The following is a 17,988-nucleotide window of genomic DNA, read 5'->3' on the forward strand; positions in this document are numbered from 1 at the left end:
GAGAGATGACGTCATCCACAAAGAACTACAAACAGAGCCAATGTTGGAAAAAATCGACAGATAGAGAAGGAACGTGCACGAAGAATGGAGGAGGACAGATTGCCACATCAAATTTTGAAACGCAAACCAACAGGAAAAAGAAACAAAAGATGTGACGCACCGTCCACCGTTTTGCAAGTTTGCGTCATAAAGTGCGTTCCTTGTTTCACCGTAGATGTCGTTCAGGTGCTGTTGAGTCTGTAAACACAGAAAAGTTTCCCTTTTCGCCTGCGTGTAATGCGTCCGTTTTATCTTAAATTTTCGATAACCCTGACCTGCTTCTAAAATACGCTGAGAATACTCGGTTTTAATCTCATTATTTCTTCTACGTTATTCATAACTGCGGGCCTTCGCCTACGTACTTTTTCGCCAAATTTATTACCAACTTACATTAAGCATCGCGCTCCACGTGACAAACGTTCAAGGTTCCGTCGCAGACTTCACCAAGAACTCGTATCATTTGTTGAAACTGAAGCTTCTTTGCGGTCAGACATTTTGCTTCAAAGCATCTTGATATATGGGTCACAAATAGTGCATCTGGAATAAATTTGACTGCCCCAAATTGCCGTCTGCGTGCATAAGGCAGTGTCCAATTTAAAAAAATGTCGGTTCGTAAAAGCACCTCCACAGAGCGGAGTCTCTTATAAAACCCGAAGGTCATTGCCGTGTTGGAAGGAAAACACCATTGGATTCCATCCCGAGCTAAATTATATTTATACAGAACCATTTTAATATTATTCCGTCATCTACTTCTAGGTCTTCCAAGCGGTCTCTCTTCACTTCAGGTCTTGAAACCGAAATTTTGTACACGAGTCATTGTTTGATCGCGATTGCCAGAATTGGTGGAGCTCCTCAGTGTTCAACCTCTTCTGGGCCCAGACGTGATTCTCCGGCGGACAAGTGAGAAGCCACCGCAGGAGCCGACGAACTGGCCGCGTGAATTATTGCGGACGGACGGACGGACACGTCGCTGTGTCAAGAATGAGTTGCTCTCGACTTTGTGCGGTTATCGATCGATAGGTCGCTAGAGTGTGCAACGGAGATAATCTGGCCGAGTGATTCATGTCATGTTGTTGAATGGCCTCTCTCGCTCTCTGCGACGTTAATCTGCAAAGGGCAGTTTTCCGCGGTCGCGCGCAGCGGAACGACTCAATCTCTGCGCCAAACGCGTGCGTGCGTGTCTTCATTTGGCCGAAACTTATCGCGTTCCTCGCAGTCACGTGGGATGACGCGCGGTCGCCAGCCGCAGGTTCCTCAGGGGCGACCTCGGACTTCCCTCGGCACTGGATCGGCCGATTTAACCCTCGACAAAAGTGTGCAACGACGGACTGTGGGTTTATCACAGCAGAAACAGAACTTTCAAAAAACTTCTTGCTGAATTTCTGTCTCAGGGTCATCCCGACGTCTTCCAAGTGATTCTCCCACATATATTTCTTGTCACACCCATCCGAGGTATGGGTCCGGTCCATCTAAGTTCATTTCACTGCCCTAATAATATTGGAAGGTCAGTAGAGTTTATGAATTGTTCTCATGTTGCTTCAGTATTGTCACGTCCAGAGACTTTTGGGAGAATCTGAAGGATTTACTGTGCAGAACGATACTCGCTTCGAAATTACCAGTTACAGGTCCAAATACGTAATACGCGAGTTTGTCTACAACGAGTTGGGCGACTGAACACGCAGCAAGAAGTTTCCGACAAACAGTCTTGTTGCTGCTGAACGAGTGCCTCAGGACGCCAGGAGGCACAGAAATTCCTCCAGGAACTCAGGCGTCGTCGTCCGCTCCTGCTCCTGTCGAGTGGGAGGGGGTGGCGGTTGTCTTCGAGTAAAAACAAGACCGATGAGGGGGTGGGGGAGTTAAGCCGTCCATAAAATGAACCGAAGAGAATCCCTAGGAAGATTACACTGCGCTGCTGGGTTGTAGGTCCTCCTGGCACGCAGACAACACGCGGAAACTAAGTAAAGAACTAATTAATTTCGTTGCTTTGAAAGCTCTGGAGCTCAGCATCAGCAAATCATTTCGTCACCATACGCGGAGGGACCGGGGGGTGGGGGGAAGACGGAAAAAGGGGGTTCAGAGGGGTGAGGAGACCGGAGATGCTTTGGTCTCTAAATGAGGTGCGCTGAGAGTGAGGGAACAGACAACAGCGAATCTGGATGTTTCAAAAAGGAGCGGCCGGGGGGTGGGGGTGGGGGGTGCAGACCGCAGGATCGGCGAAGTTATTTACAGGACGAAAGTCGCTTTGCAGGCAAGCGTATCTGGCAGGGGCTGCCGACTCAGAGATGAGTGGGTGGACGAGATTTTGTTTCGATCTCTGCAGGCGTGGCCCTGGACCATGAAACCTGCCGCTGCCAACGTCGTCAGTTGTTACACTGGAATCCGAGATGCGATGTTTGTTCAAGGGAATGAATACAGAGAAGTTTCGGGTAATTTTGCAATGGGACTTTCTTAAGAGCAGGAGTCGATGTCAGCAGTTACTACGGATTGCAGAGGAGTCTGTGTTCGTTCACTCCAAAGCCAACAGATCTTGTTCTGATGTCGAACGACTGGAGGATCGCGACTGATAACTTTCTTTTAACAAAGAAGTTCTCCTTTCGTCTCCATAAGTATTCGAAATCTTTCATCATAATTTCATGGTTTCATTCTTTCTTTCTTTCTTTCCAAAGACGAGAGACGCTCTAGTAACGCTCCTTGTAAGAGTTCGCGGTACAAAATCTTTCGTCTTTGTGAAACATCCATAAAATACTTTTACTCGTATATCTCGATGTCAGCAGCCGACTAAATTTTCTTCCTTGAGGCTGACGGGATCAGCTAACCTTTGTGAGGCATTACCCCGATTCTAGGATCTGTTGTCTTTTAGAGACATTGGAATGTCCAAATTCATATTTCCTTTAAGTTAAAAATTCATTACATAAGTCATTTTGATTTTAAGAATGTGTAAATGGAGAATTAAGTTGTAAAAGCTCAGATAATTTCATAATATTTATTACCTTCACTGCCATAAGTTTCTGTACGGATTTTTAAAATAAGTTCAGTCTTCATGTTCTGGTGATGGAGCCGGTAACTCCCTCCGAAACGATTGAACCACGTCGCCAGAGCTCACAAGATCACGGCCCACACTTTCGCCGCCGTGCGAATGTCAGATGTTTTCGTGCTTCTCCCGAGTCCATGATCGCGCCTGACGTAACGAGTTGGATCGTAACCGCGTTCTGGGTGCTCCCGGACCAAACAATGCGCCCTGCACGCAGAACTAATCCGGTCCTCACCGCCCCCTCCCCCCCACCGCGCCTTCGTCACTACAGTGAGTTAGTTCTGAAATATCTTAATTAATTGTGTTCCCCACCCCCGCCCCTGCCTTGAAACGCGATCCGCGGTTAATCAACCAGAGAAATGAGGTCTGCGCTCCCCCACGTCGGACGCGCGTCCCTCGGGAGACCCTGACCACCGGGCCTTTGTAACGAAGCGGATTAAAAATTCATTTGTTTTTCGAAGACTGTGTTGCTTCGTATGCCGAACCTCGTGTCCAGCGTGAAGCCTGGTGTTCGCCTTTTCCTGCACCCTCCGTCTGCGTCTTCGTGGTTCGCGGCAAAGGAGCCTCGCACCTTCTCTCTTCATCTCCCGTCGCTGAGCCACGGATGAGGTGGGCAGGGCATGGACGGAGGAAAGCGGAGACAGCGAGAACTAAGCACAGGCGGGTTAGTCACGAAGCACGAAACATATCTGCAGAGCGTAAACGGTGACTTGGAAGAACCTGCCAGCTTCATCTACGCGGTAATGTGACCAGTCACACGGTGGACTGCCCGTGGGGGTTGGTGTGTCGGCCGAGTGTCTCAAGAACCGCCTAGAATTTTGGAAATCATTCGGACATGCCAACCCTCAAAAAACAAAAAATATTATTTGACCTGTAGAAAGAAGTCGGGACGAATATGTGCGTTCTACGTCTGTCAGAAGGAGATGCCATCGGGATCAGGGGGTCGGGACGGATAGCAGACAAGGAAGCAGCTACTGTCGGCTTCACGGGACTTCGTGGCCCCCTGTCTTTGGTTTCCGCGTCCCTCGTCCTTATTCCCGCAAGATAGTGACGTGGCCCAACGCACGGTTTGGCGCCGGCTGCAGTGGCTGTGGCGTCGTCTCTGAAGGGGGTCGCAGGCCTCAGCAAAGCGTACAAACAGGACACAGGCAATTAATTAAATCAAATCTGCGCCAAAGGAGCGCACCGACCGTACGCGCCATCAAACCGCCGAGGGCAATCTACCTGGACTATTATTAGTAATAGGACGGAGGGTGGCTGGCAGCGTGGGGTGAGACAGAACAATGGACCGCCCCTCCTGCTTATCTCTTGCAGGTCGCCGATTAGCGAAGGGGGGGATTAATACGTTAATGGACCGCTAATAGATTAAACTGGAAGAGTGGTAAACTATATACATCTCGGGGATTATTTTGTATGCTTTCGTCGTCCTAGACCTCGTGGCTTGGGTTGGAGATTACGCGAGCTCATTCAATGTGCGCCATCTGAAGGGGACAAAGGCGAAGCGGTGGAGCTTCTTTGGGCCAGTCCCAGTCTCCGGTGTAGGATGACGTAATAATGAAAGTCATCAGGATTCTGTTCGCTCCAAAACATTTCGACAAATAATCGCCTTAACGAACACTCTGTTATCATCTCCACGGTGTAGAATCGTTGGTCTCCACCCTTCATGGAACCTAAGGGCTCATTAACATGTCCAAGGATCCAGCCCAATTCCTATAAGATCCATCCAATATTAGGTCTCTCAAGTTGACTCTTTCCTTTCTCTCGTCGTTCCCGTGCGTGCTACATGCCCGCCAATTTTTGTGCGATATCCCGAAGGAAAGAAGTCTGTTCGTTGTGCAAAACTGCGTTTTAATTGTGACGACGGGATAAAATTTCGCAATGCTCCGCGAAAGTAATTCGGAACGGAAATTCAGTACAAAACATTTTGAAGTATTTTAATGTCTAATTCAGTAAAATTAGGAAGTATTACGCTGTGCCAGATGAGAAGTATTTGAAGAAACACAAAACGTTTCAGTTGCTTCCACTTGTGAGCGTAGGCCAGTAATTTAACAACGAAATTCGATTTAGCAGACGTCAGCTCGTGAGCAGATCGTAAGACTTAATTATTGTTGCAGCTGACTGATATTGTTGTTAATAATATTATCAATTTCATTGTCATCTTCCTTTTGGGAGAGCGTGTCAGCTCGACTCGCTATCTACATATCTGCATAAAATTTGTCGTATATAACCTCAAAGTTCCGCACGATGCAATATTTATTGTTGTCGAAATTGTGGTTGAACACATCGTCGCCAGATACTGCTGACGCTGCCACCTCAGAATTTCGTGCGTCCACCATGTTGTTATTGCCAACTTCAGAAACTGAGAACCGGACGGTCCTCAGACTCCTCGCAGCCTCGTTGTTGTTGTTGTTGTTGATGCTCGGCGCAGGAAAAGGACAGTGCGTTCAATCACCGCAATGGAGTTGCATAATGAAATTCTCGTGTTACTGATTTTGGTAACAGCGCATGCGTGATACGGCTTGGCACGTGACTGGACGACTGTAGCAAAGATTTAGTTTGCACAATAAATAGCGAGCATGTTATGAGAGAGAGAGAGGGGAGAGAAATTTGGACGCTGGTTTTAACGTCAGCAGATAAGTCAGTGGTGTCCAAACTGAGACGGCGACAAATGTGCCCGATTATGAAGTTTAGTGCGATAATGCAGTACTAACTAGAAGGAGCTGATAGTCGCCCAGCTTCTCAAGAGCTTCCAAGCTTTTTATAAAACCCAAAGCCTATCCCGAGTCACTTTTGTCCAATCCCTACGTTCTCGTCCATTTTAATATTATACAGCGGTCTTCAAAGTGCTATCTCCCGTTCCGTCACTTTCCCACTGACTCCCCCATGCGTGCTACGCGCTCATACCATCGTAGTGGTAACCTATTTGACTATTTCGTCGAGTGTGTCACTGTGTATCGCCGTGGCAAACCTCTGATTAATTGACGACAGATACTCGTATCAGGGAACTGACAACTAACTTAATGCACGCCTCTCAAGGCAAAATTTGAAATGTGTGCCCTTTCAGCACGCCATGAAGACGGTTACTTGGGACCGAGGCGAAGCTCCACTCGTCATTTTTCGACCAAGGATGTTTGTGAGGGTTTCAGAAAAATCTCCCCTGGCCCCTCAGTTTAGTAGAGACTGTTGTACCTACTATTCGCTGTGAGAACGTTAACCTCGTCGTCATTAAACAATGTCACAGCAAACAGAACAAAACCTGTAGATAAATAAGTGAGAGTTACATTAATCGCTGCCTCCTGCATGTACCTGTCGAGCTTGAATCAGTGTTTGTGAAACGGATAGTAGCAGCAGGGCCGAACACCTCAATGCACGACCTGATCGATAATTGCTACTGAGGTCAGATCTTTGATCGATTTCCTTTGACAGGTGTTATCCAGGAGTTTATGTCGCAATGAGCGGCGACATCCCGAATGCAAGAGTGGCTTATTTGCGTTTAGTGACGACGAACGGAGACAAGGAGATACAGGAATTAGCAGACACTTTGGGGGGCGAGGTGACGAGAAATGTTCCCAGTCCTTGATTTACGGGCTTAATTTGGGGGGGGGGGGCAAAGTCCATGTTTTATGTTAACGCTTTGAAGTCCAATGGTTAACCACGCGATCTCCGTAATGATGGAGAGATGTGTTTTCTTTGCGGTACGGACAGAATTATATTAAATGTTACTCAGACGATCTTCGGCTTCAAAGGGTCACATATAATTTTAATGTTTTAAATTTTGTAATTAAGATGTCATACTCTGTCTGAACGAAAAGGATAGAGGAAAAGTTTGATAGATATTTAAGGAGTTGTAAAGTTTTGGAAATGTAATTAATTGGAAGACATTACAAACATGTCGTTTGGTTTATTGATAACATTCACTCAAAAGGTTTTCAGTTCAAAAAAGATAGGCCCACAGAGGTAACAAAACTAGGACACCCTGTACAGTAATTAGAGATAAGAAGTTTGGATAAAATATAATTCTTTATTTCGTAAACACAGGCTTGTAACATCAGATTCAAGAGCGCACTGTTGCCAACAGTTCGGTAAGAGGTGGTCGTTGTTTATACCAGGAAATGCGAAATGATTTCCACTAAATTCAGTACGACGCAAGGCGAGGTGAGAGCTGTCGTGTGTGACCCGCGCTTGGCTCTTAAGACTTCGTGCAGAAGAATTTCTGATTATGCAACGACAGAATTGCATACAACCAAGTTAAATGCATTTTGTTGTATTTTAAAATGATTTCGCTCATATTTTCATTGTTTTTTTCCTACGGCAGTGGATTTCTCAGCAGGATTGATATGACGCAACGAGTATTCAATTTACAAAAGCTACACAAATATTTTGAGCAAGTCCACATTAAAAATATAAATTTTCTCCGTCATGGCCTCGTTCATTCACTGTCAGTTTTATTGTTTATATTAACGAATTATAAGTAAATCGTATAATAAATAATTCAGACAAACATCCAAAGTAGCGTCTTCCGTACACCTTCGAGTTTGTGTCTCCTGGATTACTGAGGTGTTGGACTTCGTACATCATCCGGTATTCTTAAGAAAAAGACCTCTTTTCGAGAACTGGATCTGTTTCGTCGTCAGACTGAGGTCAGTTCTTTGAAAGAGATTCCACAGAAAATTTGCCGTTTCCCGTGAGAGCAGCTGAAGACGACGGCAGGACCAGTTCTCGAAGAGATTTTTTTTGCGTTTTGTAGAATACCAGATGATGGATAAAGACTAGAAACTCAGTAATCCAGATCTAAAAACACTATCATCACAACCCTTTAGAATGAGGATAAGATTTAACCTCACGAATCCGCGTTCATTCAGATGACGATAACGAATTAGCATAGCACAAACTGAAATTTCCTCAGACGTAAGCAGAACTATTAAAACGCTAAGACGCCTGCGTGCTGTATTTGTCACCTCACTCAGCGTTAGGTTAGGTTTCCGGGACAGCTTCTCCACCCGGAGCCCCGGAAAATTAAGAAGTACGAAGTTAGGTAAAAAAATGTTCAGCAAGTCTTGATGTTTTGATACAAATAAAACTTTAATTTATAGCGATATTTAAGAATGCATAAACTTCACTTTAATGCAATGTCGTCTGTCTCAGGTGTTCATAATACCAACATGGCGGCACCCGCACCGGCAAACCTTCCGCGACTCTGATCCCTGAGCCTAGTTTTCTCACGGACGCCGTCTGAGCTCGTAACGTAGGATAACGCATTGCGTGGAAGACGAAATTAAGTGAGCTGATGGGCTACTCCAGGCCACTAGTCGGAGCGCGAGTGACCTTGAATACGAAAGCAGCCGACGTTTCATTGCTAGAAAAGGATCATTAAAACGAAAGGGAAATGGCGTAGCTAAAATATATTATTTTATGATAAACACTGAATAATCAGTAATGTAATTTATTTAATTTATTTTAGATGTAGATTATATACTATGTATAACACGAATTATACACCAACAAATTTGGGGGTACAAAGTTGAAGAGAAATTATATCTGGGGGTACGCGAACAGAAAAGGTCGAATACCACTGCCATAACACACGAAACTTGTTTCTTACATTTCATTTCAGAGAAGGATTTTGGGTCAGAGGCCCCTTCAATCCTTCAGTCTTGAAGGGGCAGTTGTCACCGTTTACGGAAATTCAGTACAAAATAATAAAATATATCATTTGCGTCAAAATCGTCGAACACAACGAGTGTAGGAATAACCCTTGAAACATTCCGGCCATTCTCGTCGACTGGTCGTTAAACTGCGGGTTTTTAATAACGCCGAATCAGTGCAACAGGTTCGGCCAAACGCTTACCTCACTCATTCTCTATAATAAAATTGGTCATTACTGAGATACAGCGTTTTCTTTCGGTATCAGCTTTAATTTTCTCGCGCGCGCGTCCCTCAAAGTGCGCGTGATAATATTAAAAAGGTGAACGCAGTTCGCACAAAACACATCGTTTTGAGAACCCCTGGATTAGGTATCGAATGTAAAATGACCGAAGGCTTTTAAAATTTTAATTGATTTAAAATTTAATAAGGTTAAGAGTCACTGAAGGCGATCTATGGTGAAAAGACGCACGTCGGATGGCGCTGAATATTGAATTATCAACCTGTCTGCCCTGACCACAATCAGAGGAACGTGGACCAAGGCAACCAACGTTAACCGGTCCACGGGCTTTGATCGGTGGCCTTACTTCCAGTCAGGTCATGTGATTCACGCCTCCCTCCCCAAATACCGCGAGATATCGTTCAAAATAAAAGTTTTGATCAGGACGGCAAATCAAGACGTAAGACGCGCCTGAACGATACACAGAAAGGCGCACATGAGAAAACAGCGTCCGATGTCTTACTTAAGAAGTGACCTCGTCAAACGAAAACGCAGTGTGGCCTTTTTGCACTCAATGAATCGTCCTCATTTATGACCAGGTGACGCGCGAGTCGATCAGGTCTCAGGAGGTTGGAAACCCCTGCTCTAACCTCGTCGCTTTGAGCCGAGAGGGGCGAAATCTTGTCGGACGAGATACAATTCATGAGACCCGTATTCGAGCATTTTATGTGCCACTGATTTCCCCTGTCACAGACGTAGGGGCGAGGCCCACCGCCAAAACGAGCGAGTATAAACATGAGCCCGGAAAAGCGTCCTATCCCAGCTACAGCCCTCTCCTCCTTTCAGAAATTTCTGCAGGACGTCTCGCAGGGGTCGACGCCGGCAGGGGTGGACAAGACGGGAAGCGTCTTTGTGCGCTAAATGTAATTTATTTAATCGTTTCTTTGCTGTGAAAGTGTCAAAAATGTTACAATAAAATGCATTAAGAGCACAGTCGTGTCGGTGTTGAATAAATCGATACGTATCGATTGTGCAGACGCCTCAAAGACTGAAACAGGAGAAGGAATCCCGAGCCCTGCAACGCGTTCCTGGTCCGAACGCAGACGAAAACTTTAATCGTTGCGACACGAAAATATAAAAATATGCGGAGGCCAATTTCGTGTCCCGAAGCAAACGAGAAATTCAGACACACGCAAAAAAGTAGGCCCATGTTTTTAGAACTGCTCACGTCCGTCCGTTTCAAGGCACCGAACTGAGTTCGTATTTCTTTGCGTTCAAGGTAATCGGTCCACGTGCACTCGTACAAAAAGGACTGCGTGACTGACAGGCGCCTTCAGTATCTGTCGTGCGTCAGCTGATAGTCGGCGCCGCCGTCCGCGTGTCGCGACGCGTTGAAGCCCTGGTGATGCCCGCCGACCCCCATTCCCGGGTACGTGGCCATCTGGTGATGGTGGTGGTGGTTGAACCCGTGGTGGGAGTAATGCGGCGCCGCCGCCGCCGCCGACGTCCCGGTGCCCGTCAGCTGGTGATGCGCCACCGACGTCGGGGGTGGCGGTGGCGGGAAGTAGGAGTCGACGGCCATGTTTCCGTAGTAGGAGCCGTAGTTCTGCGCGTAGCAGTGCGTGGACGACGTGTTGGCGGGGGCGGATGCCCCCCAGCTGAAGCTGTTGTAGGGCGAAACGTCGTGCTGGTACCCGGGAGTGATCGGGGGACTGGGAGTGGTCATCGCTGAGGACGGAGGGACGCTGCCGCCGTCCCCGATGCGCAGCTGTTGGAATGAGATCTCCGGCGACTGCTCCTTCTTCAGGGCGACGTTGACCGGGGGCGACACGCTGTTGCTGCCGGTGCTGGACGGGGCTGGAGGTGGCGGGGAACTCTTCGGGGCCTTCATCTTGCCCCCGCCGCCAACTCTAGAAGGCTTGGCGCTTTGTTGCTGTAGCTGAGGCTGCTGGCGGTGCTTGGCTCGTCGGTTCTTGAACCACACCTGAAACACGGAAACACGCTCTGTCGTGAAGTGCGCCACAGGCCCTGGGACACATAACTCGACGCTGGACGTGGTCGTGGTTATTCTCACAGATCCATTGCGAACCCGGTAGAAGCGTGGCTGGTCGGTCGAGAGTAGAATCGCGGGAACCTCACGCATTCTGTCCGGCTGTGTCCCTCGAAGGACACGATGAATCGTGAATAATGAAGTGGAGGCTTTGGACTGAGTTGCAGACACCTGGCGGCACTGCGGAAAACTACAAGACAGGAAAAGAGAAAAACCGGTGTCCGGGTCTGAACTTGCATCAGCGGGAGATGCTTCGGTGTTCGATACGGCGTTTGCAGAATCTCAGCTGTCGTGTGTCCGCCTGGGCTTCGAAATATCGCCCCTTTGCTCACTTTGAGTAGAGAACGAGCAACTGCATTGTATGAATTCTCATTTACTGGACTTCGTTTGTGAATTTGGCCACACGATTTTCAAAACTGCTGCCAATTTTTACACAGATTAAAATGTTTTCGATTTTTTTTTTACACTGAACGGTTTGTACAAAGGGATCAGTTCTCCGCTGGACGTTAATTCCAAACAGCCATCTTATGCGCAAAACATAAACTTCAATGCTACTCTAAGCACGTAAATCCCTTTTTACGCGAATATATAATATATTCACAAAAATATCATTAATACAATATTCCAAAAAACCCCGAACATTTCCAATTATTTATCGAATTCGTGTAACGCGAGGCTAAGCCGCTTATAACAACTCTCGAAGAGACTTCTCCATTATCACGGTCGCTAAAAAAAATTTAAAAAAAAAGTTCCGCTTTCCTTCGGCGTCATTAATATTCGCTTTGTCAGAGGCTGTCACAGCGCGAGGCCTCGGTTCCACGTTACTGAATATTGATACAGTTCCGATGCGCTTTCCATCTCCAATTCATTGCCATATTGAAACTCAATTTGTCAGCCTCACGCCCCCTCCCCCTCCCCCCGTTCCGTATCGTTTTTCATGGATGAAGCCATTTTAAACAGTTGATGTGATTTCGTGATTCAATTCATCCAGAGCTACCCCTCGCAACTTTTCCTCTTCTTTGTCCTGATGCCCTCCGCCCCTGTGAAGACGTGCAAACACTGGCCCAGTCATTCACACCCCTGTCCTGTCCGTCAGTCTTTATTCTCCAGAGTCTAATCCGCTGCTACAATGAGTCTGGCTAATGGAAAACAGCCTGCTGTAGGGCGCAGATACTGTGCTGCTACTGTGGCCAGAAACGGAAACAACAATGGCCGAAGGGCGGCTGTTACACGCTGCACCACCCCCCTCCGCGGGGGGCGGGAGGGGCGGCCTCCTGTGGCGCGTAGAGCATAAAAAATGACAAACAGAGATAAAAATGTTGGCTGCAGAGCGACCGTGGAAACTGACGCTGCGTTCATCAGCCCCGAAGAGTTCAATTTCCTTTCGCGGACTTACAGCGTTCTCGGTAAGCTTTGCTGAGCCTCGTTACTGCGGTCTGTCTGTCTAACTGGCTTTTTCTCCGCGAGATCCCGCTAGCAGTTACTGGCTGACCGTACGCACGCGGCAGTGTTCGTCAATTACATCAAGATAAGAGGAGGCTACAGCCCTGAAGAAGGCAGCCATCTTCGGAGTCGCCGCCCTGAAAACCTCAGATCCAACAGACATACATAACCTCAACGAAGAACGCGGAAGGTTTCGTGTCTTTCGATCTGTTCCAAATTTCGTCATTTTCAAATCAGCCACAGACCGACGCAATCGCGTTCTTCTTTGTAACTCCCTCGGGGCAGATGTTCCGCACATTGACCTCACAGTAATCAGCAAAGTAATCTCAGCGGTTACGTAAAGTCACCAAATAAACAAACATCGCGGTCGAATCACCTAATGAAGTCATCATCGTCGTCGTCGTCGTCGTCAGCTTTTGGTTGTTAATTCGTCTCACATTCGTCATAGCACCGATGCCTGGCGCTTGGTCCAATTTATTCAAAATTTCCTTTATCTGTTTTTGTGTCTAATTTACCCACTTCGTTTAACGTCAACCCCTGACCCAGCTTTAAATAAAAATTGTAATACTTTTGTTGCTATATCGCCGTATTTATCTCCAGTGGCATCTCTCGTCGAAGTTGATCTACGAACAGATCGAAATCGTCGTTGTTAAGCGAAGACTCTTCTTGTCTGAATCAACGCGCGTCACTGTTTTCCCCATTGACACTTTAATAAATTCCTTTGGCACCTGAACTTGATTCCTGGATAATAATTAGATATCCGATTTATACGAATCGGTTTTTATCGTTACAATCGAGAGCTGAAAGGCTTTTATTATCGTCAAAAGCAATTATAACCGATCGCTTTGTCATCCGCGTCTGTTGAGCGCGCATTTGCGATCCACAAAGCTCTCCTAAATTCTGCCCGACTATGGAAACCTGGTTTTTTTTTTGGGGGGGGGGGGATTCTGTTACAGTCATAATATTTAGCTTTAATCATATATGCAACAAAGTGAACCGTAATTATTAAACAAAAACGAAATGTTGCCATTATTAAAATGAGTTTCCACAAAAACCACTTTTTTTTCCATTACTGTAGTCATCATAAAGCCGCTGTGTTGGTAGCCGTGGAGCGTCACTAATTCCTCTGCGTTCAAAGCGTGGATTATCTGTCATGTGGGCTGCAGTTACAGGGCGAAACAGCGAGCGACGCCGTGAATTCGTCTGCTCCGGGGGCCAGTCCGTTCGACGTCAACGCAAGCTTTCCTCTGCCCTTCTGGCAGGTCCTTATTGCCAGGCCTGTGCACATTTAATGACGTTAAATTAACTGGAGAGGCCATTCGGCATAGATATCAATCCTTTCAAACCCAACGGTAATTACACGACTCATTTGCTTTAATAACGAGTTTTAAGTCTTCGTTTTGTACGGATCTCGATGTAAACGACAATTATTCCCTCGAACAGCATTGAACTAATTTGTCTTTGTAATGGCAGAGTGAGTGAATTTTTTAATATTATTTAAACCAACTTCCGGTCGCGTTATTTCAAAACACAAATCTTGGTTTCCCCATTTCGGTGGAAATTCGCTGATGTTTGAAAGAAAAATGTCTCGACGCATTTAGACCTAAGAAAATGAAACAAGAAAAAGCTGATTCGAGGTGCTCACAGAGACGTCAAGACGGACGGCAATTTCAGTGGTCCAGAACTGAGGATCCTGACTTCGATTCTTGGCAGTGCTGGTCACTTCGACCGACCCGACACGGATTGGATGCATCTGGCTCCGGACTGGACCAGCGTCGGGCTGATGTGATTCATTAAATACCAGGAATTTCGTGACCTGTTGAGCGACTATCAGCTTCTTCTAAGTCTCCACAATTTCTCCGTCTCTGTTTACTTCTACTTTTCCTCTGTTCCGTGGCGCTCGTTATAATCTCGTTCGCTAGGTGGCAACAGTGTCGTAGCCCTGAGCCTCGCCAAGAAACTTCCTGGATCTGTAGCGGTTCTTAATTTCAAGGTTAAAGGGCGAATTTGAGGGCGAACCACTGAAATGTCAGCGAAACAGGAGTCTTTGTTAGATGTTGAAGTGCTTGTCTTTCAGTCTGACGCCGACAGCGAATCAACTATTGGATCTACGCGTAGGAAATGTGTGACAATAAATACAAAACAAAAGCATGGCGACAGTGCGAAATGTTCGTATTATAACCGAAAGAATTTAAAGCGGATGACGTTTGAAATCGGGTAACAAGTCCCCCCCCCCCCCGGTTCAAATAATAACACGAGAACATTTGTATTAAAGACACTCAGATCAAATTGTTCGCAACAAACGACTGATTCAGTATTAGAAATGAAATTGTTTATAAATGTTGTCATCAGGTATTCAGCCACAAATCTTAAAACCTTTCATCCCGTCCAGCTCTAAACTAAAGTCGCATCGACCAACTAATTTCGCCATATTAATTTGATTCCCTCGCCATAAACGTGTTTCCGCTCCATAATTGTCTGCGAATTTACACATATTTTTTAGAAGGAAATAGCACACGCCTCTATCGAATAACTGAACTGCCCTTAATATTAAATTTTACACTAAATGTCTAAAGAATAATGTGCCGTGTTTTGGAATTAGGGACACGGAATCTTCGTTTTCGATTCATCAGAAAGTTTGTAGGCCAACATTTCTCACCCATTTTCAAAAGCATCCTTTCATAAATGCGTGGAACAAGGTTTTATTTTTTATATAAATGAGTTCGTGGCGTCCGCTGCGGAAAAATAGTTCGCGACAGAACGACGTTGGTTAACGCAGCAAACAAACGAGAAACGCACGGCGTCTCATTTCCAGGCCTCGCTCACAACTTTCGCAGAGAACACGGCCCGTACAGCTCACTCACGCCTCTGTCCGCAATAAATTCCGGTCTATAACTGAACGAAATCTACACTTTTAATAAAAGGATATTTCATTTCCGCTGTCTCGAAGCCATTTCCGGTCTGTCACGTGATTTCTATGAAAGGCATTTTGAATCCTCAGAAGAATACGTGTCTTAGGACTGTTTGTTTGTTTGTTTGTTTGTGGACTTGACAGCGCTTCAGTCTTCCTATCAACCACTGAATTTAAAAAAAAAAAAACAGTACGTAAGAGTAAGTTACTGAAACATTTGATTGGAATATAATAGCCGATGTCCGTCAAAGAGGGCGCTTTTGTGCTAGCAACACGTCCGTGGTTGTACCAAGACACCATTTCGTCCTTTGTACTTTAGGGTGGGAGGCCTGGAAATCTCCATTCTGATTATTTTCGCTCCACACTGAAGGTCCTACTAGAAAACACGTAGGCAGATTGGAAAAGAATTACTTGTCGAGGTTCTCCAGAACATCGAAAACGTCGATGTTAGTTTCGAGATGTAACTTCGTGTGGCCTTCTGGGTAAATAAGAACGTTTCGGAGAAACGTAACCCTTCCTTCTTCAGGACTAGCAGTATGTTTCCTCCGAAAGGCTACTTCTACCGACGCGCTCATTCTGCCAATTAAACAAAGATTTTGTACCTGGACCCTGGACTCCGGAAGGTTTATCTGGACGGCCACCTCCTCCCTCGTGAAGATGTCCGGGTAGCGGGTCTTCAGGAACAAGGCCTCCAGGACGTCCAGCTGCGCCCGGGTGAACGTCGTCCTCTCCCGACGCTGCTTACGGGGAGCCACCCCTAGAAGTATGCAGCAACCAGAGGAGCGAACATCAAAATTAGTATCGTCACACGTCACAGGTCACGAGAGAGCGCCTTCAGCTTACTTCAGCGTCGTGCGTGCAGGGTCCGAGTGGATGAACGGTTCTCTTTTAAAGCGTAAAGGTTACGGAGACGAGAGGTTTTAAGACAGCGCCATAAATCCTAACGGAAACCGACGTCAAACAAAAGTGGGCGTTACAAATTGTTTTGCATTCGGTTTCATTAATAGACGCAGATACGAAATTTCACAAAAATCGAGACAAACGGTTTCGAATTTTGATACGACGCGTACAGAGCACATGACGTGCTTACAAAGCGTTTTTTTTTATAAAAAATTTTGTTTCCGAAAGAAAACATTTAATTCGTAACCCAAAACGAAGGATTGTAGGCGCAGGATGATAATGACACAAGTTCTCCGACGTTTCAGAGGGTCCTTGCTGGCTCCATGTTCGGACTCACCGCCGTGAAAACCTCAAATCCTACTTAGTAATAAATCAGCCTGACGAGGAACTGTTATGGTTTCGGAATACCGAAGATGTCGTAACAAACGCAGTTCGGACGGACAAAAATAAAAATCCGGAAAACGATAGAATAAGACTATCCAAATTCACTCCCGGATCGCGTGATTTCATCGACCTGGACCGAAATCAGCTCTTCAAAAGCTGCTGAATAAACAGGCGAAGTGTCGTCAAATCCGATCTGCAGTTTCAATTAACATTTGTACGTCATAAAATATTTTGTGCAATTAATCCGTCACTTCGCGTGGCGACAGAATCGATTCCTCGATTCACTCGCAACGCCATTTGGCCCCGTCTAAAACAGGGGTGGCCAATTATTTTAAACTGAAGGCCAGATCGAGCTATATCTAAGAGACAGTGAGACGGAGAGTACCGCAAGAAAATTTTAGTAGGTCTGCTTCTAAAATAATTTTTTAAAGAGCTGTGAAACATTCGACACGACTGACCACAATTCACTGGTTATTAGATTAATAAAATTACATTATTTATAATTAACAAGGGCAAATCCTTAAATCAGATTTGTACTCTAGAGAATTGCACACATTTTGAGGTAATCCCCATTCTATATTAAGGTGCACCTGTAAAATATTACAGAAGTAAATAATTAGGACCCCAAAATTTAAATTTTAAAAGCATCAAAATTTTCTTGCGATAACAACACATTCTGTACAACAGGTCTGAGAACGCAAAGACAAGCAATTTCCCTTCTTTTCAATAAGATCAGAAAATATTGCGTACTAAATGCCCAGCCCATGATACGATAAAAATTCTGATTGAGTAAAAGTATACATTAGACCATATTTTCGGGAGGACGTCTAAATCGGGACGTGGCCGTTCGGCCGCTGCGGAACTATCAGCGTACACGGAGGGTCCGTAGTCTCTCCCCCACTCGGCGCTAAGCCGGATTTACCCCGCGTGGGGCGGGATGGGGTGGATGGACCAGCCACGTCCTCAAAAGCTTCAGAACGCATCTGACTCACGTCGGAAGCTCGCCCATTAAAAAAATAATAAAATAAAAGTTTCGGCTCCCCCCTCCCCCTTGTTTTATGCAACCCAACCAGAAGTTGCACTTCTGATAAGCGCGTCTACTTCCAGAGGCTTTGCCATAAAACACGGTCAAATTTCCACGTTTTCAGCCGTGCCAGAGTCGACGCGCGACTTCTGTTTCGCCATCTTTCTATCCGTCCATCTTCAGATGCAACTCGTAAACATTTCACTTGTCATGGAGGGGCAAAGCCTCGCAGTGGGGAAACAATTTTTGCAACAACGAGTGTCAGCCGCTTTTCGGCTGTGCAAAAGTGCAGAGGAAATTCGTTTAAAACCGGAAGAAATCACTCGGTCCGTATTTTCGTAAC

The 17,988-nt window shown here is 46.0% G+C and overlaps 1 protein-coding gene and 1 long non-coding RNA gene across 4 annotated transcripts in view; one reads left to right on the top strand and one right to left on the bottom strand.

Annotated features, from left to right (window-relative positions):
* Positions 1–17,988, top strand: part of LOC147871539 (uncharacterized) — an 85,673-nt gene that overhangs the window by 22,372 nt on the left and 45,313 nt on the right. The gene's annotated exons all lie outside the window — the stretch shown is intronic.
* Positions 7,078–17,988, bottom strand: part of LOC110833500 (homeobox protein otx5) — a 56,004-nt gene continuing 45,093 nt past the window's right edge. For all 3 annotated transcript variants that reach the window (XM_022071646.2, XM_087360925.1, XM_087360924.1), the window contains exons 3-4: positions 15,940–16,094; positions 7,078–10,917 (exon numbers count right to left, since the gene is read on the bottom strand). In XM_022071646.2, the coding sequence (XP_021927338.2) occupies positions 10,267–10,917; positions 15,940–16,094 (806 nt within the window). In that variant the 3' untranslated portion in view covers positions 7,078–10,266. The remainder of the gene's footprint in view (positions 10,918–15,939; positions 16,095–17,988) is intronic.

The sequence above is a fragment of the Zootermopsis nevadensis genome, unplaced genomic scaffold (assembly GCF_977971745.1).
Source record: "Zootermopsis nevadensis isolate Lab colony 2312 unplaced genomic scaffold, Znev_1.0 Znev_ptg000050l, whole genome shotgun sequence".
Taxonomy (NCBI): Eukaryota; Metazoa; Arthropoda; class Insecta; order Blattodea; family Termopsidae; genus Zootermopsis; species Zootermopsis nevadensis.